Source organism: Corvus moneduloides, chromosome 3 (genome assembly GCF_009650955.1).
Source record: "Corvus moneduloides isolate bCorMon1 chromosome 3, bCorMon1.pri, whole genome shotgun sequence".
NCBI lineage: Eukaryota > Metazoa > Chordata > Aves > Passeriformes > Corvidae > Corvus > Corvus moneduloides.
Window position 1 is genome coordinate 9,979,242 of NC_045478.1, and position 27,225 is coordinate 10,006,466.

At 47.6% G+C, this 27,225-nt stretch overlaps 1 protein-coding gene across 1 annotated transcript; it reads left to right on the forward strand.

Moving 5' to 3' along the window:
* Positions 1-523: 523 nt before the first annotated feature.
* On the forward strand, positions 524-27,174 carry SDC1 (syndecan 1). Its single transcript, XM_032104095.1, has 5 exons — positions 524-803; positions 22,373-22,454; positions 23,502-23,995; positions 24,216-24,345; positions 24,882-27,174. Exons 1-5 carry the CDS (start codon positions 747-749, stop codon positions 25,046-25,048), a joined length of 930 nt encoding a protein of 309 aa, XP_031959986.1. The 5' UTR covers positions 524-746; the 3' UTR covers positions 25,049-27,174.
* Positions 27,175-27,225: the final 51 nt, after the last annotated feature.

A 27,225-nucleotide genomic window follows, 5' to 3' on the forward strand; every position in this document is an offset into this window, starting at 1 on the left:
GGGGAGAAGCCTCCGCTGGAGGTGACCGGGAGCTGGGAGGGCTGCCCCGGGTGCGGGGCCACCGGAGAGCGCTCCCGCTCCTCTCTCCGGAGCAGCGCCGGGGGGAGACGGCCGAATGCCCCCGGGCTTTTCCCACAGTGGAACGGGAAGGGAGGGCTTTTAACAGCATCATTATTATTAGTATTATTATTATTATGAATTATTATTTTTAGCGAGAGGGAAGGAAGCCCGGCGGGAGCAATGCCTCTGCCAGAGAGGAAATCTGGGAATGCAGTGGAAGGGAAGCGGCGGGTGCCGGAGGACCGGCCGGGGAGGGGGGAGAGCGGCCGGGAAGGGGGCACCGGCGCAGGTACCGCGGCGGCAGGAAGCGGGGGCGGGCGGCGGGGCAGGGCGTGCCGGTCGGGCCGGGCTGGGGCCGGGAGCCGGGCTGAGGAGAGCCGAGCCGAGCCGAGGGGAGGGGAGCGGAGCGGAGGCGGGGCCGGCCGGGGGGTGGCCGTAAGGTGAAGGTTGTTGCAGTGGGTTCATTAAAAGACAGAGTTCAACTCCTCGCCATCGCAGATCGCTGCTGGGAGGCTGGTTCGGCTGCGTGCGAAGGGAAAAAAAAAAAAAAAAAAGAAAAGAAAAAAGAAACCAGAAAAGGGGACAAACCCGCAGCTACTTAAAACAATTCTAAGAGGAGAGGAGCAAGAGCGGCGGCGGGAAGCAGGGGCAAGCTGCGCGCTCCCGAGGCCCGGCGAGGAGTAAGGATGATAAACGTGGTGGCCGTGTGGCTGGTGGCCCTTTGCTTCCAGGCTGCTGTCCCGGTGAGCCGAGCGGAGCGGGGCGGGCGCGGCGCACGTGGGGTGGCGGGGCCCGGGCGCGGTGCGGGGCCGGGGCCGGGGCCGGCGGGGCAGGGTGGGCCGGGCCGGGCCGGGCTGGGGAGACCGCCCGGCTCTCCGCTTCGACGGGTTCCCGCAGGGGAGCGCAGCGGTGCCCAGCCCTGCCCCGGGTGGAGGGCTGCGGTGGCCTTTGTGCTGGCGGCGGGCTCCAGCCCGGCTGCCCCGGCAGCCTTAATTCAAACCAGACCCGCCGCGGCGGCTCCCGACCTGCCGGCGGCTCCGCCCCGGGGCGCCGCGGGCGGCTCTCCCCGCACCCCCCGCCGGCCGCGGGACCCCTCGGTGCGCCCGGGGAGGGCCGGGGGGGTAGGATGCTCCCGCCGTCCCTCCGGCGTGTCGCGCCCCGGAGGCGGTGAGCGGCGGGTCCGGGTGAGCGCAGGCATGTGGCCCTTTGTGGTTCGGCTGTGGCCGAAGTCACGGGTGACTCCTGAAGCGGGGGCGCTCCTGCCGTGGGCCGGAACAGCCCCGGGGAGGGCGGACCGGCGGCTCCCCGCCGCCTTTGTGCCTGAGAGCCCAAGCCCAGTGCAGGCTACGCTCGGACTCTGCTTTCTGCCCACTGAAACAAAGGTCCCGGTGCCCGGCTGGGCTCACGGCCGCCCCGGTGCCGGTGCTCGGATCTGGCTACGCTCCCCGGAGCGTGGTGGCCCCGCGGAAGCGAGGCCTGTCCCGACTGCCGCGTCCCGGGAGCAGCTCTCGGGGCAGCCGAGCTCTGGGGAGCGCTGGTCCCCCAGCAGCAGCCGCCAGGTGTCATCCCTGGACAGGGGATGACTCTGCTCCTGCTCCCGCCCCGCCTGCGAGCGCCTTTCCGCGGAAACCTGGCTGCGCAGCCCCGTGAAGTGCTGTGCTTGCTGCTCCAGGTCTGTGCTGGCAGCCTGGGCGCCGTCGAGCCCCGTCTGCGGTCGGAGGGTGCGGGGCAGGAAGGCACAAAGCCCCTCGGGGGGCTCAAAGCCGCAATCCCATCCCTTTCTTCTGACATAAGGGACACGCACCCCCCTGCTTCCCATGTGCCCTCCACCAGACCTGAGCGTGCACCAGTTATGGAGTCTTCCCCTTGAGATGAGTTAGGAGGAAAAAGTGAAGCATGCTGTAGTGTGTGAGCAGGCAGGCCCATCAAAGTAAAAACTGGAGGGTTTTTTTTCTTTTTGAAATGGAACAATTGATTTAAAACTTGCCTAGGGATGAACTGCAGCACAAGTCAGATAAGGAGTGGCAGAACAAAGTGCATAGTGGGATCTGAGCTGCTCAAAATACCTCTGGTTTTGCTGTACCTTTCTGGCTGTGAACTTTGCCTGTAGCTCTGGACACGGACCCTCCTAGCCCACATGGCAGTGAGTCGTTATGAAATGGCTAAAAATTACAAACATGTGAGTGTGGGCAGCGCTGTTCCATGGGAGGAGGGCTCTGCTCTCAACTTCTGAGTAAGCTTCTGCTTAATGAAGTGGGAAAACTGCAGTTAATTTGCAGCCTTTGTACTGTATTTGGATAAAATTCCCCTGTGATAAATATTCCTTCCTAGAAATGATAAGAACATAAAATAAATGCTTTTGTGAAGTTCTCCTGTGCCTAAGAGACACTCAGGCCTGGGTGACACTGCAGATGGAGGGGTTTCCAGGGTGAGCACATGGAGGAGCAGAAGTCCTCGGGGCTCTCCAGGGTGCTTCAGCACTGAGGCTGTTTCCCTTCTGGTGGTCACGTAGCTTTTTTCCGCCGTGTCAAAACGTCAGTGACAGGGACTACTCTGCCTTTCCCACCCATCTGGAATAATTATGATTTTGCATCAAGTGGCTGAAAACCTCTTGTTGGGCACAGAAGCACAGTGACCTTGCACAGTACTTTGAATGTGCCAGACTACAGTACTGTGGGCATTGCCACGGTTGTGTTGAGTTCTTGGTGGTCTGATTGTTGGGATGGCTGCCACTGCTGCTGGCACGTGGCTTGGCCCTTGGCTCTTGCTGTGTAATGTGACTCATCTATGCATATTGTCATTGGAATAATAAACAGGAGCAAGAAAGTGGCCAAACAATAGTTGTTTTCTTCCCGAGTACTCTTACCTTCAGGAATGACTGGGGAGGTTCTTGGTCTCCTTCAAGGTGACACTTCATTGCTTAAAACACACTTTATCAGATTAATTGCCCTCTGTTGTTATGATGGGGGCATGGACTTCCTTGAAATAAGAAGGCTGATACATCTTAACATTTTAACAGTTTAACCTTGTTATTCTCTCAAATGGCAACTTTTACACAGTGTAACACTGCCATTAAGCCAACTGAGCCAAGGAGCACATCCTGCTGCAGCAGGGCAGTGGGCAATCCAGCCCCTATGGTGAGGGGAAGTAGGGTTCTGATTGTTTTGTCTCGTGTAGGTGCATGCTGGTGGCTGACACAGGCTTAGCAGAGCAGGCCAAACCTTTTTCCAAGGGTGATGTCATTCCTATCTGAACGTAAACTAATTAGAAGAAATTAGGTAGTCCATCTTGCTTGTTAAACATGCAGGCAGTGGATAAGGAGGAAACACTTTCTTCTATGGTATGTACAGAGCAGTGTCACAATATTCATCAAGCACTATAAACAGAGCTTCTCCATCTGAACACTCACTTGCTGGGGCCACCTCCCGGTGAAGTGGTGACTGCTCTGAGTAGAGCAGTGACAGATGAGCTGGAGTTTGCATGGTGTAGGGGGGCTCTGGTGCAGTTTTGTAGTCTTTGTTCCAGGTTTCTCTCAGTTTCAAGTGATGAGAAGAACTAACATTTTTAATGGCAGCACTCTGAAACTTCTGGAAACCAAACAATCCTCTCTAACAACCCAAGACAAGTTACAGCAAGTGCAAGAAACCTGTAAGCCTTCTAAAATTAAGTTAGTGCACGAACCTGAAATGTAGGCTGCTGTTTTAGCAGCAAAATCAGTCCATTTTAAGTAATGTGTTTTGCATTGCCTGTACTCAGATGTCTCCAGGTGGCCTGTATACTAGCACTTTGTCCTAACCTTGTTTGAAATGATTCCTATGTCCAAGAACCTTACTAATACCCCTGAGAGGGACATTCCACACTTGTTTCTGGCATCTGAGGAACTGGGATTTTAGGGCCTCCTTACAGGGAGGAGGAAGCTTCTTGGGAGAGAGAAGATCGGGCATTTTCCTGAGTGGGTGCTGCCAATTATAAAATTGCAGTGCTTCAGCATTGCAGCGTTAGTGTTTTCATCCTAATAGCTTTGAGATAATAAAGAGTAGAAGACATCTAAGACAGCACTCCATGACAGCTGAAGATTGATGGGCTTGCTGTGTTCAAATGGCACTAGTCCCTCAGGACAGCATTCAGCTGATGCTAAGGCACCTAAATGTAGGTGTCTGTGTGTGCTGGGTGCTTAAGCCCTCATTAGAGTCAAGGCGATGTAATCAGTGGAGCCAAGGAGAGTGATTATCTGACCAGCCCCTGCACGTCTTCTCCAAGGTGAGTTGCTTTGTCAGGGCTGTGTTGGCTAGATCTCAAGTTGCCTATAAGAGGAGCACAGACACCTTTACTTTGGTGCCTTTATCTGAGAGCTATTTAGCTCGAAGTGATGGACTTTTTATCATGGAACTTTTATGATAACTCCATAAACAAACAGACTGGACAGGTGGTGTTTGTGCTAAGAGAACTAGCAAAGTAGTGGGAAACATCAGCTGTTGGCTAGAACAGCAGCTCTCTCCTGTTCTAGTGCAACTGTAGTCTTGCTCTGCTAAAGGTTGTGGAAGAAATTGGGGATTATAGTTGGGTCCTGTCTCAGCGTTGTGAGCAGAATATATATGAGCAGAAACATAAGTGCATGTATTTGGGGGGGATGGCTGTGAGCTGTTGAGTAGGCATCAGAACATTGTAATGTTTAAAGACACTGTTTATTTGTGGATTGGACGTGAGGAGCTTTTGTTAATCCCTAGACTTTGATATAGGCACTGAATTTACAGTGAGGAGGTTGTTTTAGCTGACAGTACAAGGATTTCTGGTGTTTCTTATAGGGTCACTTCTGAGCTGAGAAGATACTCTTAAATGCAGAAAGCATGTGGTGCCTCCTTTGGAGTGCTGAGTGTCAGCTTTGTTAACAGGTCTCTAAGTTAGGGCTGACAAGTGTACTTCTCTTGAACTGCTGCTCTGCTGGCTACTGGTATACCGCAGCAACGAGCCTTATCTGGCCTGGCTAGAAACCCAGGACAGTGCACTTTCTGCTGTGGTGATGCTAATGGAAAAGTTACAGTTCTCTGAAGCCTCACCTCAAGGTGAGATAACATTCGGACCTCCTACAAGCAACTCTTGTGGGGCAACATCTGCTAATGTGGTGGTTTCCCAAGCTGTTTCTCAGGCAGTGCTTGGCTGCAGTCGGCGTTCTGGGTCTTGTGGAACCGGCACAGGTCCAATGGAGTCTGTTAGCTTGGGCTCCTTGCCATGCTCAGCTGTAATGCTTGTATCTTGCTGCTGAGACCAGTCTCACCAGTGAGGCTTGCTTTGCTGGATGGGAACCAGTGTGTTAGTGGGATTTGGATGGAGTTAGCAATAGAACTTCCCGTTGAGTCACTGGAGCTGCAGTTACCACTGAGTCATGGAGGTGTTCTAAGTCATGGCTTACTCTGCTGGACTTCTAGGTAGAAGCTCCTTGGGGTATTGAAGAACTCTTGCTGCTTTACCTCCGTGTCTTGCTGCTGTGCTCTCTAGCAGAACTATCTTCTCCATAGCCTGTGTTTTTGCAGCATGGTTCTCTTTAATGCCCACTCATTTTGTGTCTTAGTGTTCAGATTTTTCTAATAACTGAAGGGTCATCTGGATTGCTCTTGCAGAATGCATCCTAATGAACTCAAGGATGCTGATATAACAGGTAGGAAACTGCCTGCCAACCAGCTTAAAATACTCATGGGTATCCTGCCTTGCATGGAGGCTCTGTGTTGTTGTACTCCACTGTGTAACTTTACATTACTGCCTGTGCAGTTATGTCAATGTCTTGCTTGTCGTGGAAACAAATGCTGACAGTCTTGATTTTTGGCTGTGGGCAGTCCCAGGCACACACTCCTGTCAGCCAACCTTCTGCAAAGTGCAGCCAGTTCACACAATAACTCCTCCGAGTGCTCTGGCTCCATCACCTGAGCACACACAAGCCATAGCTGGAGACTGGGGGTTGCTCTTTGTCTGCCTCTGCCACGTGATAAGGAGCTTATTGCCTCTTTTAAATGTGAGGAAACTTGAACTCCATTCCACTTGGAAGGACACGTGCTGAATGCTTTCTGGGCAGCACTGCAGACCATGACTGTCCTGCGCTGTACACAGGAAAGCTCTTGCTAATTAGTTTCTAATGCTGGTGGCTGTACACATCCTGGTCAGAGCCAGGCAGCAGCTCCGGTCCAGCCCCTTGCATATAGGGATTACTGGAGGAGCAGACTGTAGATTGAAGCCAGAGGTGGGCAGGGGTGAGTGGAGCCAGTCTGCCTTCTAGAGAGCAAGCAGTGATTAATGTAACGAGTTCCAGATGAGAGCTCTTGTGAAGCTCCATGTCATAGCAGTGGTACTGCTGTGGCTGTGCTGGTAGGAAGCCTTTGTATGTTCTCTGGGGATCAGAGCTGGCAGCTACAGTGCTATAGGAAGAGACTACCTGGCTCTTTCCTGTCCCAGAACAGGATCCCATGCAGCCTTTTTCTATGCTTTGAGACCAATAGAGTGGAGAAATACAAATATAGATATGTATATATTTATAGAGAGAGACATCTAGACATCTATGCCTGTCATGTGCTAACTGTTATCCAGCTGACAGCAGAGTTTGGAGGCTGTGTGCCCTGGCCCCAGGATTGTGATCTGGGAGATTTGATGCCTGTGCTCTGCACAACCACAGGAGCTCAGAGCAGCCTCTTGATCTACCAAAACATCAGTCTCTGGTAAAAGCGTCTGCAGAGGATAGAACCTGTTATCCCATTGACCAGCTAATGGGGATCTGATTCTTTAGGGACAGAGTCCAGGCTCTCTTCAGTCAAGAAGCTGATGGGTAAAAGCCCAAACTGGAGGAACTACAAAGCTTGCTTGAATTTGTATCTAGCACAGATGCTAATATGCCAATGTATGTGATATTCTTCACTTGCTTGCTGTGCTCTGTTGCTTATGAAACTGTGATAGAGACTCTCACACCAGCAGATTTGATGGACAAATGAGATTTGTCCACCTCACTGGCTCTAGTAGCATGCAGTGGAAAAGTGGTGGTGAGGCTTGCATCGAAACTTGCTGAACAGCCTGCAGCTAGACAGCTTTGACTTCTAAATCTCTTTCTGTCCTAACAGAGGAATCATCTAGATCGTGACTACTTTCCCATCAGAGAACAAAGCATGGAACAAAAGAGGCTGACTCTGGCATGTCTGGGCAGTGGCAAGGAGTGCTCTGCTATCATGCGCTCACATCGACTGACTCATGGCCTGCAGAGGAGAGCTGCTGGCTTAATCCTCCAGCAGCACCGGCTCCCTCTGAAGTGTGTTTAACCTGCAGAAAGTTCCCCAGTCTGCATCTGTAGTTGCACTGAGCTGTGAAACACTGGTGAGCTTCTTTTTACACAAGCTGGAAGATACGATTATGAACAATTAGAAGTTATTACTCTAGTAGCTCAAAAGTGCTAAATGCTCAGTGTGCCCTCCCCCCACCCAGCATGCAGCCTTGTAGCATGCAAGGGGTTAAAAAGATTCACCAAACCTTCCTACACTGGTGCCTGTAAGTAAATGTGGTGAGTTGACCCTGGGAGGGCACCAGGTGCCCACCGAAGTTGCTCTGTCACTGCCCTCCTCAGCTGCGCAGGGATAGAAAACGCAAAAAAAGGCTCGTGGGTCGAGATGAGGACGGGGAGAGATCCCTCACCAGTGACTGTCACGGGCAAAACAGACTCAGCTTGGGAAAATGAATCGAATTTATTACCCATCAACTCAGAGTAGGATAATGAGAAGTGAACCCAAATCTTATAAATACCTTGTCCCCATTTTCCCCTCAATTTTTCACTTTAATCCAAATTTTCCAACTTTTCCCCCCAGGAGTTCAAGGGTATGGGGAACGGGGGCTGTGGTCGGTTCATCACATGTCATCTCTGCTGCTCCTTCTCCTCAGGGGGACGACTCCTCACAGTCTTCCCCTGCTTCAGCACGGGGTCCTTGCCACAGGAGACAGTCTCCACAAACTTCCCCAGCTTAGTCTTTCCCATTGGCTGCAGATCTAAACAAACTGCTCCAGTCTGAATCCCTCCATGGGATGCAGTCCTCTAGGGACAGGCTGCTCCAGCATGGGTCCCCCACAGTCACGGGTCCTGTCAGCAAACTTGGTCTGGTGTGGGCTCCTCTCCACGGGGGCACAGGTCCTGCCAGGGGCCTGCTCCAGCACGGGCTTCCCATGGGATCAGACCCTCCTTTGGGCATCCTCCTGCTGTATTGTGGGATCTTCCACAGGCTGAAGGTGGATCTCTGCTCCTCCATGGGCTGCAGGGGCACAGCTGCCTCACCAGGGGCTGCAGGGGGATCTCTGCTCGGGGGCCTGGAGCCCTTCCTTCCCCTCCTTCTTCACTGACCTGGGTGTCTGTAGGGTTGCTGCTCTCACGTGTTCTCCCTTCCTCTTCCCTTCCTCTTCCCTTCCTCTTCCCTTCCTCTTCCCTTCCTCTTCCCTTCCTCTTCCCTTCCTCTTCCCTTCCTCTTCCCTTCCTCTTCCCTTCCTCTTCCCTTCCTCTTCCCTTCCTCTTCCCTTCCTCTTCCCTTCCTCTTCCCTTCCTCTTCCCTTCCTCTTCCCTTCCTCTTCCCTTCCTCTTCCCTTCCTCTTCCCTTCCTCTTCCCTTCCTCTTCCCTTCCTCTTCCCTTCCTCTTCCCTTCCTCTTCCCTTCCTCTTCCCTTCCTCTTCCCTTCCTCTTCCCTTCCTCTTCCCTTCCTCTTCCCTTCCTCTTCCCTTCCTCTTCCCTTCCTCTTCCCTTCCTCTTCCCTTCCTCTTCCCTTCCTCTTCCCTTCCTCTTCCCTTCCTCTTCCCTTCCTCTTCCCTTCCTCTTCCCTTCCTCTTCCCTTCCTCTTCCCTTCCTCTTCCCTTCCTCTTCCCTTCCTCTTCCCTTCCTCTTCCCTTCCTCTTCCCTTCCTCTTCCCTTCCTCTTCCCTTCCTCTTCCCTTCCTCTTCCCTTCCTCTTCCCTTCCTCTTCCCTTCCTCTTCCCTTCCTCTTCCCTTCCTCTTCCCTTCCTCTTCCCTTCCTCTTCCCTTCCTCTTCCCTTCCTCTTCCCTTCCTCTTCCCTTCCTCTTCCCTTCCTCTTCCCTTCCTCTTCCCTTCCTCTTCCCTTCCTCTTCCCTTCCTCTTCCCTTCCTCTTCCCTTCCTCTTCCCTTCCTCTTCCCTTCCTGCAATAACTTCTTTCCCCTTCTTAACTGCATTATCCCAGAGGCACTGTCACTGATGGGCTCAGCCTTGGCCAGCAATGGGTCTGTCCTGGCCAGCTGGCGCTGGGTCTGTCGGGCATGGGGGGAGTTGTGTTTTGTTAGAGAAGCCACCCTTGTAAGTCCCCCTGCTATCAAAATCTTGCCACACAAGCCCAGTACAGCAAAGCACATTAGACACAAGGTATCCTGTGGCCAACTTAAATGCTAGAGTCACAATTGTGTAGGAAATCTCATTTTCTGACCTATTCTGTAATGCACCCTCCTCACCAGACTGCCTGCTGAGAACCTTTCTGTGCTTATTTGGGGGCATACTGGTTGGCAAGGCTCAAAACTATGCCATAAATCATTCCAATAATATTATGGTATTGGTTGTGTTCTAGTGCCTGGGGATGTTCTCTGATATTATTTAATTTACTAGTATGATGTAGCTGGTGGGTCTCTGGCTGCAGGCCCAGAATACTATGAAGTTGAGAAAACTGCAGTATCCAGTAAAAGAAAGTGAAAGTTCACAATAGAAGATCACAACTCTTCTGTTGCAAACTGAACCTGTTTTGGATACTTCAGAGAGATGAGCAAGTATAGTTGTGTGAGAAATCCTGTGCAATCAATCATGAGGTGAATGTGAGGTGAATACGACACACCTGGGACAGCATTCAGTGTTGTTGTGATGGTGCTGGTACATGCCAGTGGTTCTGCCTGTGCTTTTAGACTTGGCCCATAAAGTGGGCCTTCAGCATTTTGTGCTCTGCTGTATTTAGTGGGATAATGTGCTGGCTAGAGTCGGTAGTCAGTGAGTAGACCCAGAAGTTTATTCATATATATGAAATATCTTCAACTTAGTGATGTTTGAACAGGTGTCTTACAGGTTTGATCTGTTGTTATGTAGCATCTTGGCTATCCTGCTGGTAATTCTTGACAGAAACTGCTCTGACCTAAGTGACATGCTGTGCTAGGAGTAACTTGGCAGTAAAGCACTCACCTTGCCTTGCAATTTTAGCACTGTTTTATTGACTTGACTTTGTGCCTGTCAATCTATCAGTGGTGGCATTAGTGGTGTCTCTTGTCTCTTCACAGTATAGATGTGTAAAACACAAGGGTGTCCAAATCACAACTTAAAATATTACAGTTGCCCATATGTGGCAGGAGAGCATCTATAGTGCACAAACATCGTAGCATCTTCCACTAAACTCAGCTCGCCTGCACCTGACTGGTGACTGCTCTGAAAGAAGGCCATGGGGAAGACAGATGAGCAAGTTGTATGCCCAAAAATGAGGGCATGAAGTGAGACTTGGATAACAGCTGAGATCAAAGGGAAGCTCTGATTTATCTTTTCTTTGTAACAGTCCCTTATTCAGGGCTCTGCTGTACAGATGTGGTATGAAACAGTGTAACTGGGTGACTAGGTCAGAGTTAGTTTAAGCCAGTAGATGTTTGGCCAAGAAATGCCTACTGTCCATTAATTAAATGAGTGGAACAATAGGTGACTGGAGCACAATTGCAGCAGCAGGTTTTTTTAAGACTGTTTCTGATGGGAGGATTTCACTTGGTGCTTCATCACTTAAGTGATACTTCAACACCCTCGTGACTCAGCATGGAAGTACACCAGTCAGCTCCCATAATCTCACTGAGGTGTTGCATAATTTAACTGTGAATGGGGCAACTGCTGTTAGAACTTTGTAGTATGTGCAGGATTAGCAGTGCTTTTGCAAACCTGAACACAGAGACCAGTAGTGTCCTAGGAGGAAGCACTGAGCTTGATCTGTGCCATTTTATATGGGTAGATCACTGGCTGTGTGCTCCAGTGGTTGTGAGCACACAGATTTCTCAAAGGGAATTCATGCAGTCTGAACTGTTCTACCTTAGAATAACTCAGTGAAATGTGGTCCAGCCTGTGCCCACAGACCATCTGAGCTACTGCTGCTTATTCCAAGGAGACCAGTAGCACCCAAAACACTTGTCTGCTGCTTTCCTTCAGCAGCTGCTAGGACTGTTGTAGAAGGAGGGGGTGATGCTGAAAAATGCCTCTTTGAGAAGGCTCTTGGAATAGGAGAACAGGGTATTCCTGATCTGAGACGTGCCTCCTGCATGTGGTGATGTTTCAGCCCTTTTGTGAATGGCTTAGTTGTGGTGGTCTGTTAGCAGGGATGACTTCTGCACTATAAACAACCTCGGTTTAGTCAACACTGAGATCCTGTGGGTAAAACAGATGTGATAGCATACCTCATAATGTAGGGAGAGACTTGATTTCATCACGTGCAAGTTGGCTATGGTGATCTGTAGAAACAAACATAAAAAGAATACCAAGAATCGTAGAATATAGAGTTGAACCTCCACAAGGATCACTGAGTCCAATGTGTGCTGGTGTAAGACCTGCCAAGATGCAGGAACTGCCTTGCATTGGGTCAAACCCCAAGTGTAAAGCTGCCTGCATGGTCTGTGTGAGTCCAGTCACTAGCTGTTGATTAAGACTCCTGAGTTCCTTCTTAACAGACTGGTGCTGACTGCTGTGAGCCCTGCTGTGCAAGAACAGAGTCCCTGAGAACTGGTTGGAGCTTAGCTATAACTGAATCAGACGGGTGCTGTGGAATGCCAACTCTTGGCTCATTTTGCTGCCTGAGTTTCACTTCCGTAGCTCCCTTGCAAGTAGTCAAGGTCTTCTGTAGCAGACTGACAAGTAACAGCACCAAGGGATCAGGTTGTGGGATATCCCTGGTCCTGCCATCTGATGTGCACATGTGAGAGAGACATTGGGCTGATGCCTGTTCAAGCCAGGCAGCTCCTTCTGAGTGCTTTCAGTTCCCTAATCCATCAGCTCTTCATTGAGGACTGTGGTTGAGAGGGCTGGTGGCAATGCTGCAACTGAGAAGTTGAGTGTGAGATTTGTAGTGAAATACAGTATTCCAAGGGAACACGTCTGGGATGTGTGTATGGAAAATACAGATTGTTAGCAAAAAATAATTTCACAAGCATTGGAGACTTCATTGTGCATCCCTCTGATGAAAATGTGGAATTTACAAAAGCAATCAAGAAGGCCTTGTCTTGGGTTTTTGAGGCTTGGGCTGTTGTCATGATATGAAGGAGCTGATGTAAGTTCTGTAAGGTAGACTGTGAGCAGATCAGCTGGGAAGATAGAGCAGAGTTTGATAGCAGCAGGCCTTGCAGCTGGCAGGTGTTTCTGTCACTGAATTGTAAGCAAATAGAAGGTAACTTCTGTAGTCTTGTGCATATCCGGTTGCCATAGGATATATCCTCTTATAAAACATTGTCTGGGCACTTCCCCTGTAACTCTGTGTAACTAACTGAACACCTGGTCAGCTTTTTTGTTGTTGTAAGGCCAAGTATTTGTAAGTTTAAGTAGTCTCACTTCAGCTTACCAATGGCTTTCGCTGAGGCCTTTGGTGCTCCAGGGTTGCAAGTTCATCTTTCTGCTGAGGTTTAAACAACATCCTAGCTGCTAGGAACCACAAGTCCTGCCCTAAGTACAAGCTCTTAGTTTGGTACAGTAGGGATTTTCATCTGAAACTTGGATTTCACTAATTCAGTAGAGCGCTGAGAGCAATTTGCTAAAATTAGAAACATCTATGTATCAATAATAGACTGAAAATATCTCTATGATCCATCAAGAAATCTTAGAGCTTTGTATCCTGGCTCCTTGGCATATCTCATGTTAGGTAATTGCCAGAGTTCAGGGTGGAGAAGAGAGAAACTCTTGAGATAAGAACCTGAGTCTTTTCCTGTCCGTGTGTCTGGACACTGAAGGCTGTTGCATTTACTTATCTGACAATTGTTCTTGGCTGCATGTTGGCTTCCCTTCCTCAGGTGAAGCAGGACAGCTTCTTTCTTCCTCACAATACTGTGCAGCATAGTGATGAGGTAGTTTTTGACTTCTGGGACCATGTGTGCTCAGGTCAGAGCACTTGTGCTGCTGCAGCATTGCTTGTGGTAGTTCGCTGATCACATAAAAGCTGGCATAGAGCTCATTTGAAATGGGTAGTAGTTCCACTAGCCAAATTGCACAGCATTTGTCTCCAGGAAACAGGCTTCCCTAGGCCAGGGGCACATGTGTTCTCCTGGTGCTGCTGAGAGGCATCAGCAATGCACAGGGTCACCAGCCTAATTTGAAGACTTGAGATGCCACAGACCACATCTTGTTTTCCTATAGCCCCACCTCTGCTTGCTGAGCTGGGACTTCCCGAGCTGAGTGGCTGAAGATGACGAGAGCAAGTTGTGCTCCTGTGGGACCCAAGTCCCTGAGCTGCCTCTGCTGTGTCCTGACACTGATGTGCTTCAGGCTCATGCTCTGTCCTGCAGCCATGGCCTCGGCAGGAGGAGTGTGCAGGGCCAAGCCCCACGCTGACTGTTCTGAGCTCACAGGGCTGCTGGGAGAAGCCAGTCCCAAAGGCAACAAATGGGGCACTCACTGCTTGCGGCTCTTCCCTCAAACCCAGCCTTGGACTCCATTCAGCAGCCTCAGGGCTGTAATGCCATCTGGTCTGCTTCACTGGGAGTTGGGTGGTTTCTCAGGTGTATGGAGAGAGGAGACTGGCTTCTCCAGCCCACACATGCTGTTAAGGAGCAATCAGGCAATCTCAAGCCCACTGTTGTACTTGTCAGAAACTCTGTTTCTGTAGCAAGTTTAACTCCAATGGCAGTCCTCAGTGCTGATCCCTGAACAGGGTGAGTGGGTGTCAAGAGATGGGGCAAGGAAAGGAATTTGCCTCCACCACAGGTCAGCTGGTTGGGAATAGTTGGCAAAGGATGCTGAAGACATAAGCTCAGTGTGTCTATATGTGCTGGAGGCAACACTGCAAAGTCCAGTCTCTTATTTAAAGTGGCTGTGGCTGCTGAGGCAAGTTGCTCTTCCTCACCTGCCTGAACTTCACAGCAGGGGCTATGTGTGCAGGAGGAAGAGGCAGCGGGGATTTAGGTACCGTCACTTCTAATTTTTTCTGTCGGCAAAAGGGTCACATTTATCCGTGCTGTAGTTACCAGTATGTGTGGATAATGGGGTTTGGGCTGCTGGAGTCCTCTGCTGGATAGGTTTCCATTTCATGAAGATTTTCTGCCTGCCAGCATGCTCCTCTCTTTAGCCTTACTTCGTCAGGTTTCAGGGATGGGTGGCCCACCTCTAGCCTTCGATGAAACCAAGCAATTCTTGGTCTGTTCCTTTCTAAACAAGTGCATGAAGTGGCCGTTGCTGTAAGAATGAATCTTCTCTGCTGGTTTTGCTACACTAGGAAGTAAGAAGTGCTGGGGTCTTTAAGTCAGAGGGTTTTAAAACAAGCTAGGTTTGCCTGGTCTTGATTTAGGCAGCTCACTGCTCATCTCTCAAGCCAGCTGAAGTAGATTGAAATTAATTTCCCAGGATGAATGGCCTCAGTGAGCTGCACCTACTTTGCACAACCCTTTGAGCTTATACATTGGCTGTGGCTTTCTTGTGCTAGCTCAAGAAACAAATGCCTGAACTATCAAGTATGTTAAAGAGCTGCAGGGAAGGATCTTTAAAGAAAAGTGGTTTATAGCATAAAACTGAACTGGCTGCTTCTCATGAGATTAGCTGCAGGGAAATGAGCTTTCTCATTAGACTGCATCTTCAAAGCACAGGCTGCCTTGAACGTGGGAGACAAAAGGGACCCCACTTTTGGCCGTATTGTGACAGCCTGTTGCTGATACAGAGTTAAGTTGTGTGCTTGTTGTGTGCCCTCTCTGGATGCATTGACCTGCGGTGAGATTCAGTCTCTGGCCTGGGCTGCATTGCTTGACTGGAAGGAGCAAATTGGTGTGAGTAAAAGCAGCATGTAGTAACTTACTTGCCTGATATATTGTCCAGGTGTAAAAGCAGGAGCACAGGCTGTGACTTGCTCCTCTGTATTGCTGAAGGACTGACCAGGCTTCTAGTGGAGCTGGCTGAGAGGGAGTTGAGAGGCAGCTGAGCTCTTCTGCATCAGAGCTGGCACAGTGCTCTGTGCCCTCCTGGCACAGAGGACTCCCATGCACAGCTGGTGTGCTGTCCCTGCTGCTGTGTGTGTGGCCATGAGCTTCCCCTGCTGTGGAATTCATAGCCCTCTGGACCTCCAGCTACTCCAGCTTTGCTCAGCCCTCTCTGCTGAAGGATGTTAAATGTACTTTTTGTCCAGGACTAAACAGCAATTGCACTGGGCATCCTGTAAAGTTCAGGTGGCCCAGGATGGAAGTAGAACTGCTCCCGTTTGAACAAGACATCTGTCTAGCCTTTGCTACTGTGTACTCCTGCCCCCAGGAGGACTGGGAGGACTCAAAAGCACTGCTGTCAGACCTTGGAACAAACATCATCCATCGTGAACAGATAGTGCAGAAAAGAACTCTCCTTACAGCCCCTGTCCTTGCTCATTTTTGTATGAACCTGTGTGGACCTCTGAGTCAGCCTCTGATTTGCATGTTGCCTGCAGTCTGGTGATGTGCATTTCCATAATGCATGGCGGGTTGGGGAATGAGTGTCAGCATCCCAGAACGCAGGCTGTGAGTCTGTGTGAATGCTTAAGCAGCCCTGGCTGCCACACTCTGCCCTGTGCCAACACAAACACTTGTGCATTCATGCACTGAGTAGGATTGGGAAACTGGTCCTGCTGGAAAATTCTTTGCATGGTATTTTATCCTCTTTTTTTTTTTTTTTTTGGTTTTTTTTTCTTTTGTTTTGTTTAACAAGACCAGTTCCGTGATCTGGTTCACTGTGAGAGTGCACAAGCAGACATGCAGGGGATGGTCCAGGAAGCATGAAGTGACATGCTCTTGTGGGAGGCGGGAGTTTAAAGGGACACGCTGTACAATGTGAAACTCAACCTGATGGTGACAGGCTGGTTCATTTTTGCTCTTGGCATGTTGATTGCTGTGCTTCTGCCCTACTTAATTAAAAAAGTTGCCCTGTCACACTAAGGAGAAAATGTAAAATTGATTGGGCAATAGTGGGGAGCCTCTAGAAGCATTGGGACACCGGCTGCTCTGCCTGTGGAGTAGCTGGATGCTCTTCCTTGGCCACTGCATCTTGTGCAAAAGATCAGGGTATGCTCCTACAGCTTGAAGAAAAGGAGGATCAACGCCTAGTGGACAGTGAGCAGTCTACAGTCTGTTTTGTTCTGCCCATGGTGGAATAGATCCTAAGAGCTCTCATCCTATTTTGAGCAGCTGTTGGAAGGTATTTTTCTGCCTTTAAGAGCTGAGTGCCCGGAGGAAGATACTGTGTGATGATCAGGGAGTTCAAACACAACCAGGACTTCTCTCTCAAAGATAGTTCTTCTCTCAAGTCACCAGGCTTGGAGAAGGCCAGTAAAATACAATTAACCAAGATTTTCCATATTTCTTTATACTAATAATGATCTGATAGACAAGCAGCCAGATTAACTGGCTTGCTTACCCCCTTTCTGCTAAAATGGTTCTTGCCTTGCTGAGTGAAAGAGCATCCTTTGCTTTCCACTTGCTTCCCTTTGGAAGGAGCACCCTGAGAGCCACTAACCAGCCTTGCTCCAGATGACACAGATTGATGGATGGAAGGGTGGGGATGCTTGTTGATACACATAAAAAGTTCAGGGCACAGGGGAACACCACCATCTGAAACAGGGAGGGCATAAGGAAGTAAGAAGTGCTGGTGACTTTGTTTGTAGACTCATAAAAGGGTTTAGGTTGGAAGGAACCATAAAGGTCACCTTGTTCCAACCACCCTGACATCAAGGCAGTCCTTGATTGGAACACTAGCCAGGGTTAAAATGTAAAATGCTTAAATCTAGTCTGTCCAGCCCCTGGACTGTTTGTGGGGTGGTCTGTCTTTGCACTCTTTGGCCTGTGCTGTTTGCATCTTTGGCTCCCCTAGGAAGAGAAATACTTCATTAACCTGCATGGTCACCAAGCAGCACCAGGGCTTATTTGGAGCAGTGGAGTAGCAGGAGGAACAACTGCCAGAGAATTTAGGTGAGGTGGTGCCACACTGCTGCTGAGTTCTGATGTAACAGGCTTGCATGCAAACTTCACTCTTGACCTGCCATATAAAAGCTATTCCAGAATTTATGGCTGCCTGTTAAAAGTGAAGGTGTGCATGGCCAACTTAATTCCAGCAGTCTGTATGCCTGTAAAAGAAGGGGGATAGGTGAGGATAGGAGGTGGTTTTTGTATGGGGATAGTTTTGTCGTTGCATGGTTTTTTTCTTAATTTTTTTCCCTCCTTAACCATTTAAGCTGTCTCCAGACCATGGACATCTGGGATTGGGGTTAATGGTGCATGGGCTATTAACTGCAGAATATCAAGGTTTAACAAAGCTAAAGTTTCCTTCAGCAGGTGGTTTTGTCTTCCCCCCACACTAGTAACAATATTACTTTGAGGTTAGAAGCTCTTCAGGCCAGTCTGCCTCAGATAGCATTTCTGCTCTTCAGTGGGTAGGAAAAGGTGAAAAACAAACCTTTCTGTTTGAATTTATTTAAGAATTAATTGTTCAAATCCTTGTGAAAGTATTCTTTTAGATGCTCTATTGTAGCCAAATTACAGGGCAAATCCTTGTCTCTCTCTTACGTATCTCTTAAACAAGAGCAAAACATTGGTTTTCCTTCCCATGCAGTTGGAATACTCTTGCAGGATAGTTAGGGAGGTGTTTGAGGTGGGAGAGCTCATTACAGTTCATTCCTTTTCAGCTGAGTAAGAAGGATTTATTAGGAGAAATAAATGTGCAAATTTAACAGCTTTATTCAGATAATGGAGGATTTCAAGTGTTTTTGACACTGCAGATCACTAACTAGGATTAATAAGAATGGGATACAAATCATCCTTAATCTAGTTAAGGGCTTGTAGCAGCTTGTGGCAGAGCCAGTGGTTTTGCTTACCTCAAAGAGCAATTTGAGAAAAGCTCTTTCTTTTTGCGTGTATCAAATTAAATAAATGTGGTTCCCAGTTTGGGCAGGGTTAGATCAACTAAACAACTACAAATCTTCCCTTCATCATGAGAGAGTCCTTCAGATCTCTTCCGTAGCAGGAGTGAGCTCTGTGGCAGGTCATGGGATAAGCACAGAAGGACTCATGTTTTGATACTCTGACCAAGATGAAGACTGAAGAATAGTTAAAAATGATACTTTAAAAAAGAAAAAAGTCTGGACTATGTCAGACTTCTGGATCCAATAATATTACTAATGAGTTGTGAAAGTCTGGCCCATTGTTGATTAAATTGAAGATGCCACTAAGCAGATTTCTGGTTGTCCCAGCAGAACTGAATAACTATTGTTCTGCAACAATGCAGTGCTCAGCAAGAGCAGAAGCTAAGTCACCCCAGGGTTTCCCCTAAACAGGCTGCTTTGATCCTTGGGGAAGAGGGTCTTCCACTGGTTAATGAGAACTGGTTAAGGCGTATCAAAAATACTGTTAAAAATTTTATGCCTCACATGCAACTGAATTCAGTGGCAGCAAATCAAAAGGACTGGACAAGTATTTTCAACCAGTCGTCTGAACTGCTAAAAAAACCCCAACAAAACCATACAAGCTTGTTAAGTGGTAAAAAAGCAACATGTTGTAGGTGCATGATAAGAATTTAAAGATTTTTTGACTAGAGTATATGAGACACCATCAGAGATCCTTCAAAGGATCCACTGTCTGAAAGGTAGAGCAAGCTTGTTTTAAGCTGGAATTTATTTTCAGCTCTTTTGTATGATAGCACAACCCAGTGTTCAGTGCTGCTAATCCTCTTGGCTAATCAAAACCTTTCCCATTGGTGTAACTCAGCTTCAATAAAAGGTCATGGAAAAACCTTGACCAGCACGGTCTGTCTTCCTGATGCAAACCCAAATTAGTTCAGTCCCTTTCGATGCTGTCCTGAGTCACTGTTTTCTAACCTTGCTGTGTCTGAAATCCTTCAGTAGCAGATCATTATAGAAGCATGGCCTTTCTGAAGTACTTGTATTTTGTGAAGGAGGGCACTGTCTTTTATGCCCGTTGAAGCTGTAATTTATGGAGTGAGACATGTAGTCTTTATATAACCATACAGTTACATAAATTGGGCAAATGTTCTTTAATGCTCGTGTGTCATGGAATTAGATGATGTCATGAAGTTACAGCACTTTGTGGGTATTCTGACTGCTGTCCACATGTACAAAATCCTATACTGTCCATTGAGTATTTGGGCCAAAGAAAGTCCCTCCCAGATCCCAAGCCTCAGACTGCCTGGTCAAAGGGAGGTGCCACGATGCCCAGAGGAGCAGCTGGGGACAAGACGCTTTGGGACATGTAACATCACTAAGTTCTCATATAAAACTGTGGAAAGCAGACTTTACTGGTCCTGATTCATGTTTTCTATTATTCTCTTAAGTGCAGCAGCCAACCTCAGGGGACCCAGACTGGTCCGAGTCTGCCTTCGTGTTTGGAGGGTGGGTGCTGAGCAGCTGCTGGACAGCTGTGCACTGGAACAGCATGGGTCTCCATGGGTTTAGACTGGGCTGCATGGGGCTTCCCTCCTCCTCTGAGGACCTCACTATCCCTGCCCAGATACAGAAATCAAACTAGGAATCAAACAGGTACATAACAAAGGCTATGGAGAGGCAGAGCTTGCAGGGGCCCGGGAAGGGGCTCGGAGCTCAGGTGTGAGGGGAGGTGTAAGGGTAGGGTAGCTGGACACACCTGGTAAGAACAAAGGAAGTGGGGCATGACTGAACAGGCCTCATCTATTTAACCCCACAAGGGGAAGGGGTACAGGCTCAATAGTTGAGATCAAGAGTTGCCATTTTATTTCTTGATGGTCTGTGATCCGTTCAGGAGGGTTGTTGAGGTCTGCAGACGATCAGTCTGTCCAGGTGTTGTTAGAAATCTGTATGAGCTACCTTGAATATTCAGATTTGGGGGGAAGGCAGCCTTGATCCTAGGTGAAGGTGTATGGTGATAGAATCTTAAGTTGTATTGGCAGTCCCTTACTTCAGTAAAAAGCCAGAGAGTTTTTCTAGCTGCTTCAAGGAAATCTTCCCACTGGGAGGAGAATGCAACCCCCACCTTTAGCAACACGTTCCCCTTTTGCACTCAGCCAGGCTGAGTGGAAGAACAAAGCACTGCGCTTGCTGCTGCTGGTGTGAGAAGTGAGGGAGAAATATGGTCCCCAACCCCCATCAACAAAAATGGTGCAATTTCTAAAGCCTCACTTACCTTCTGAACATACTGGAAAGGGCACACGAGGGAGCCAAGTTTGGTCAGCCTGGCAGTTCCTTCTTTATTCTTTATGCACTGACAGTTCATACTCTTTAATATTTGAAGTGTGGTGAGATCAGCCTGTGTGAGTCACTGCCCTTCCACACAAGAAGGAAAACACACGGGAAGTACTTATCTGACCTACTTTCCGTGGAAGGGTGCAAAAGCACAGTGCAAACAAGCAGGGACAAATCTAAAAATCCAAATTACCTCATGACTTGCGATTAAGCAAGAGATCGAAGGGCAATTCACTCTAGAAATACGCTTGCAGAAGCTTAAGGAATAGTGCTTTGGGGGTTTATTTTCAGTAGGGAAGAAAGTAGCTAAAAAATTTATGTCCATATGAGGGGTTTCTGTTCCTACTTTCTTGTTATTAAAAAAAAAAATCATATAACTACAATAATTGCCTAGAAGGGGTAAGATCTTGGGGCTGAAAAGGTTGGAGGCAGTTTGGATACTTGTCTTCAGAGAGGTGGACTCTAATGGGCTAGTTAACCACCTTGGAAACTAATTGTTCTGTGGAAATGTGGGGAATGGATAAGGTTTTAAGGATGGAAGAGAAAACTGGATAAACCTGGTATCTTTAAAAGAGTGAAAAGGAGATAGGACCAATAAACACATCCATTGTAGGCAAAAGAGCAACAACTATGGAGTTGGATTGCTTTGGCAGCCCATACTAGTTCTGGCTAACTCTGGAATGAAGATGAGTGTTATATTAATTTTTAAGTGACACTGTGTTAATGCAAGCTAGAGAAATACAGTGGGCCTTGCTGCACAGCTGGAAAGATTGTATGTCCTCTTTTTACATAATAAGATGAGACTTCTCACTTCTTGGGATCATAGGGATCCCACAGCTTGGATGATTCAATGCAGCATCTAAACTTGTGGATGGCAGTGCTGGAAAGGGGTGACAAAGGTGACTTGAGGATGGGATAGAAGTCAAAATTTGTGAAAACAGGGAATGTAGTTGGATGTCAAAAAGATGAAATTTGGAAGAAGTGACTTACAGGGCTTTGGTTTGAAATGTGAGAAGGGAAAATGACTGGTTAGGTAATGGTAGCCCTGCAGAAATAAACCTGGGGCTAGTCATGAGCTGACAGTCAGGCACGTTGTTCTGATTGGAGCAGTAAGTGCATACAGCACAGGCCAACAAGATACATGAAGTTATCACTCTGTAATTAGTAAATTAGTAAACACTAAAAGAGTGTTGTTGTCTTTGGAGATCCTGAACAGCTTTGAATGTTGTATGCTCTGACAAATAAGTGCCATACAACAGGGGTTTGGCCTCTTGTTTCAGCAGCTCAATTTCTGTGCTGGTTAGCGTACTCCTTGGAGTGCAAATGGACAAAGCTCTGGGTTATTCTCTGACAGGGAAGGCTGGCTTCTACCTCTGAGCTTATTTTGAGTGCCCACACTTAATAAAAAGGGACTTTGATTCTCCTTCCAGCTAGGTGCTGTAGTTTCAGATATGTGAACAGTATTTGAGTCAGAAAGGGAGAAAAGACAAGCTACTTTGCCTCCCCTTCCCTTCTGCTCGTTAGAATTAATGCAATGATTTGCAGATGGAGTGATTGGTAGATAGGGAAGACACGAGCAGTCAGCACCTGAAACAGGCTGGTGGTAAGGACTGAGCATTGCCTGCTACCGGGACGCAGCACAGAATGGATTCCTTGCTTTCTTCTTTCCCAAAGCAGCTGCAGCCTGGAAGCAGGGCAGAGAAGGGAAGATGGCAAGACTGACCTTTCCAACACCAAACAGACTAACCAGAACTACTCTTTTGGGGAGGGGAGCTGGAATGAGGGAAGATGAAAAAGCAATCTGAACAAAGAAAGTTTGTGTGACTTCTAGGAGCCCCTAGAGGACTCTGTGCAAGCAACATGATAACTTTAATCTCACCACTGACTCATCTGTTTGCTCTTGTTTTTAAAGCAAACTACAAATCTGAACCTTCCCCCTGAAGACCTTGATTCATCTGGTGATGAAGACGACGTGTTCTCAGGTTCAGGTGCAGGTGAGTTATTAGCGCTTGCACTGTCAGTGCTTGATCCTTCTAGGATGTGGCAATTGAGATCTCAGTGAGCACCCAGGTGAAGGGAGGTGGAGGGAGGAATCCAAACACACACCCCCGCCCCAGAATATGAGAGCTAGGAGCAGAGAAAGGGCCTAATCTATTAATCTTTTATTCCTTGAGATGCTAACAATTAGTAGAAAATGAGCTGTAGGAGACTTGAAAGGGAGCAGAAGCAGAGGTAGACGCCATGTGGCTGCTAATGGGAGATGTTGTATGAAGAATGTTATGAAACGAGTGATTCTTTACTCGTGGGGAAGAGAGATCTTAACAAGACCTTTATGAGCAGGTAGGAGATAACATTTGAGGGTGTGTAAACCCCAGTCTACCAACATGTATGAAGTGCAAACTTTATGTGTTATCAGGTGTGCATGTTCCCATGGGCCATAATTTTTTATAAGTGATAAAGGGGATTTAGGGTAGGGGAAAAAGTGTATAAAAATGATTGCTAAACTGCATGAGAGAAACCTTTGGTGTTCAGTGCTGCAGTCGAGGGGATGCTAGTAAGAAAAGAGCAATCTATTGAAAGCTGAAGCATGGTATCCTTCTGCTTCTTTCTAGCCACAGGCTTGTATTTTAGATTAAACTCTGCAGAAATTAAGACCCTGAAATCAGTGCCAAATGTGGTAGAGACTGAAGGTGTCACTGCTCTGAATCAAATAAAATGGTTTATGGAAAAAGACTCAGATAACCACCCTGAGGAACCAGTGTGCTGAAAGCAGATTTTCCTTGTCAACCTCACCACAAACAGATGGGTACTTTTGCCTTAGGGAGAACCAGATGACTGACAAAGTATTGATGAATAGCAGATTGGTCTGTCCCTTCCTTATTCCACTGAAAAGGATGAGGAATTACAAACTGAACTGCTGTTACTATGAAAATTGGCTATGCAGGTTAGGCATCCTCCTTATAGACCAGTGTCCTGAAGATACTATTAATAGGTCTCTAAACTGGCCAAGGATAATATTTGTTTGTTTGTTTGTTTTGCAGGTCCCCTGACTGACCAGTCTCGTGCCTGGAGAATCCCAGGAGAACCAACTAATTCCTCAGTACTGGCAGCACCGGTGGATTTCAGTGAACAGCCATTTCCTGGGATTGAGAGCCGAACTGAAAAGGAAGTAATATCTCCTTCTGCAACCAGTAATCTAGTGACAGAGGAACCAGTTGTAGCTGTGAAGGACGAAGTGTCCATCCTGGGCTCACCTGATGGGAAACCAACAAGCCATGTGGTCACAACAACTGTGAGAAGCCCCACTGCTCACTTTCCTTCTGTGGTTCATGTAACTCCTTCAGAAGCCTCAGCTGTGGTCCATGAGCTCGAACCTAAAATGCCCAGCTCTGATGTGCCAGTCACCAAGGACGTGCCCGAGCCCCACTCTACTGTCCCTCGTGAGGGAGACATTGCTGCCACCCCCGCGGCGACAGCTCCAAAGGACGTCGTTCCTACACATGAGGAGGTTTCTGAAGATGGCTCTGGAGATCCGGTGAGGACTAATAGTTCTGACACCCTTTCCAGGGAGATGGCTTTAGTAGGATGTAATAAGTTGGTTTGGTGGGAAAGGGTGTTAATTTGTCAAAAACAGTGATGGGTTTAATAGGTTATGTTGGTGGAGGGTTTTAGATGAGGCAAAACAAAGCTGTGGAAAGTCTCCAGAAACAGACATGGTGAGAAACATGAATAACCTGCCTTGTATGTCCCAACAGGGAGACTTCATCTTGACTAAAGAAGAGGATTTGGTCCCCACCCAGAGCTCAGAAGTACTGGCTGACTCTGAGAGGAATGCCAAAGCAGCAGGAGCCTCGGGAATTATGGACAGAAAAGAAGTTCTTGGAGGTACCAGATATTCTGGATTTCTAGTTGGTAAAAGTAGATTCCTGTAGGAGTCTCCAGGCAGCCGAAACTGCAGTTCTGCAAATACATCTCTGAGCATGGAAGCCAACCTTTTATGTTAGATCTCTTAAATGAGGGTGATGATTCTGTGTTGTCAGAGCTCTAACAGGGCAGATATTAGTCTGCTAATAGCAGCTTGCAGTGACTGCTTTACCTGCAACTTTGTTTAAACCCATTCCCTCACTCCTCTGAAAAATTACAGTAACATTTCTCTGTTGCTGCCTCAGTCATTAAATTACCAGGTTTGAACACCATGGCCTTGTGTGCTTTGCAGCATGGCCCAGTGGGAGATCCATGTCCCTAGGACTGGCTGGTGTATTTGAGCAGGTGCTTGGTAATGGCAGGGGGACTGGCTTGGAAGGGGGCAGAAGGACAAATTAAGTCAGGGACAGGTAGGAAACAGTCTGGAACTTAAAATCATAGTAGCACTGTCCAGTATGGCATCTAGAGTAATCTGTGTCTTTTTTCTTCCCTTCCAGGTGTTATTGCTGGAGGACTTGTAGGCTTGGTGTTTGCAGTGTTTCTAGTTGTATTTATGCTGTACAGAATGAAGAAGAAAGATGAAGGCAGCTATTCACTGGATGAACCAAAACAGTCTAATGGAGGATACCAAAAACCACACAAACAAGAGGAATTCTATGCATAAACACTGATCTTCAGGACACTTCTTATTCCATCTTTCTTGGACTCTTCTCTCCCTGCACGTGGACCTCTTAGTGTGCTTTGCATTAAACTTAAGCCATATGATCATTGGGTTATTTGCCCTTACCACTTTACCATTGGAAATTTTATAACTACAAAGTAGATCTGGATTCATTGAACATTCCCTGCTTCCTTGCACAACTTTTTTTCTTTTTTTTTTCTTTTTTTTTTTTTTTTAACTGAATTGGGACTGCAAGTTCCTAAACTCACTTTGGTTTATCTAAAGACTGCTGGGACAGGCGGTGGGGAGAAGATAAGGGAGCACTGTATGTATAAAACTCTTGATATTTAGGGAAAGGGCTAGCAAGAATAACCAATTAGCAGTGCTCAGATTCTGTATAGCAGGGATCCTTCCTATTTAACTCATAGATGTGTTTTGAGTGTAACAAGTGGCTGTGCTGGGCAGACATTTGGCACACTGCAATCCTCTAGCTCTTTCTGACAGCTGTATTTGGAGCACTTAATGCCTATGAAACATCAAGCTGAACTTGATCTCTACCGAAAGGAGGTGTGAGGGGCAGGGTAAACAAATGACTGTCACGTGGTTTAAAATAACTTGTATTTTGGAAGCATTATCCCATACTCAGAACCAGCTCCTAAGCAGCTGGTGCACACACTAGCAAAAACCAAACCCCAAGAACCCCAAAACTGAGCGGAGAGTTAATTTTACCCATAGTGTTGGACTGTCCCACTACCGTCTCTCTCTCTTTCAAGACTTAGGTAAGAAGTAGATTTTTCCAAGCAGCCTCATCTCAGACATTCCCTTTCCTAGGTGCCAAGTCGAGGCTGGGCTGTCCTGCTGTAGATGATCTCACCCCGTGCTGCCGTGCAGTCCCAGGTGACCGGGGGCGTGTTGTAGCACCTCTGCTCACCGTGGTTGTCTCAGAACATGGTCTGCCCTCTGTGCCACAGGATGCCGTGGTACACAGGGGTGGGAAGTGGGAAGCAGCATGTCATGACTGCAGCTAAGGAGTAGAGAAGCATCTGAAATGAGCCTGGGGAAGGCTGAGTGTAGGTGGCCTTAAACAGATATAACAGTTGGTGTGCTTGACTCTCACTACTCCGGAGCGGCTCCTCGGATGCTGTTCCTGCACTTTGGAGAGAAGCCACTCCAGGGATGTCAGACTAGTAAGGGCTGAAAAGCACCTCCTGAGCAAAGTCTGGATGCCTGAAGCTGTGTGTGGTCAGTGTGCTGTCACATGTCAGGCACTGGGGCCTCACTGGGGCTCCAGAGTATCTCAAACTGAGCAAACACAAGTGTGGTGTTCTGTGCAAGCCTTACTTCTGCTCTGCCTTCGGGTAGCTTCTTGCCACTTCAGTTCCTTGTCAGTCAGTGCAGAAGGTATGGGGTGGGTGGAGGAGTGTTTACAACTGATGTAAATATTTGTACTGTTGAGCCAGAGGGAATGATCAGAGTATGTTGGAGAATATTGCAACAGTTGGTACAAATGTTGCATGTTAACACTCAAAAACCTGTGTAATTTAAATGAAGTATAAAACACTCCTGAGCTGCCATGCAGCTAAAATTGGTGCCTTCTCTTCAAACAAAAGAAAAAAAACCCCAAAATGTCTTGATTCCAAACTCTTCTTTATGCACATGGAGAACCTGTGCATATGTGTAGCTGGCTGGTTTTTTTTTAAGTAAAGCTGCAAAGACCATTATGTTTTTTGTTAGGGTTGTTTTGTTTTCAGTTGGTTTTTTGTTTGTTTTTTTTTTTTTACTGAATGAATTTTTATAGGTTAATGCAATGACCAGATGGTGTTAATTTCAGCTGTAATTCTTTGCTTTGTATAGGAATGTAGAAATGTTTGATAGGTCTATCTATGAAAAGGTTCTTGTAAAGCACAGGAAGATAAAGTAGTAAAATTCAGTTGTACCTCACAGCCTTGTTAGGGGGAAAGGAAAAAACTGTATATTTTGGTAGTCTTAACTGACAGTTTGTGAAACAAACATGACATTCTGTGTTATTTAAGTGGTACAAATGAAATGAGTTCTGACCGGAGATGCAACATTGGGTTATCTGTATGCCATGTAAAGGTATACTGCAATAAATGGCATTTTGGCAAGAATGTGTCTGATCTGTGAACACTGATAGGTATAATACTTCAAAAAACAGATGT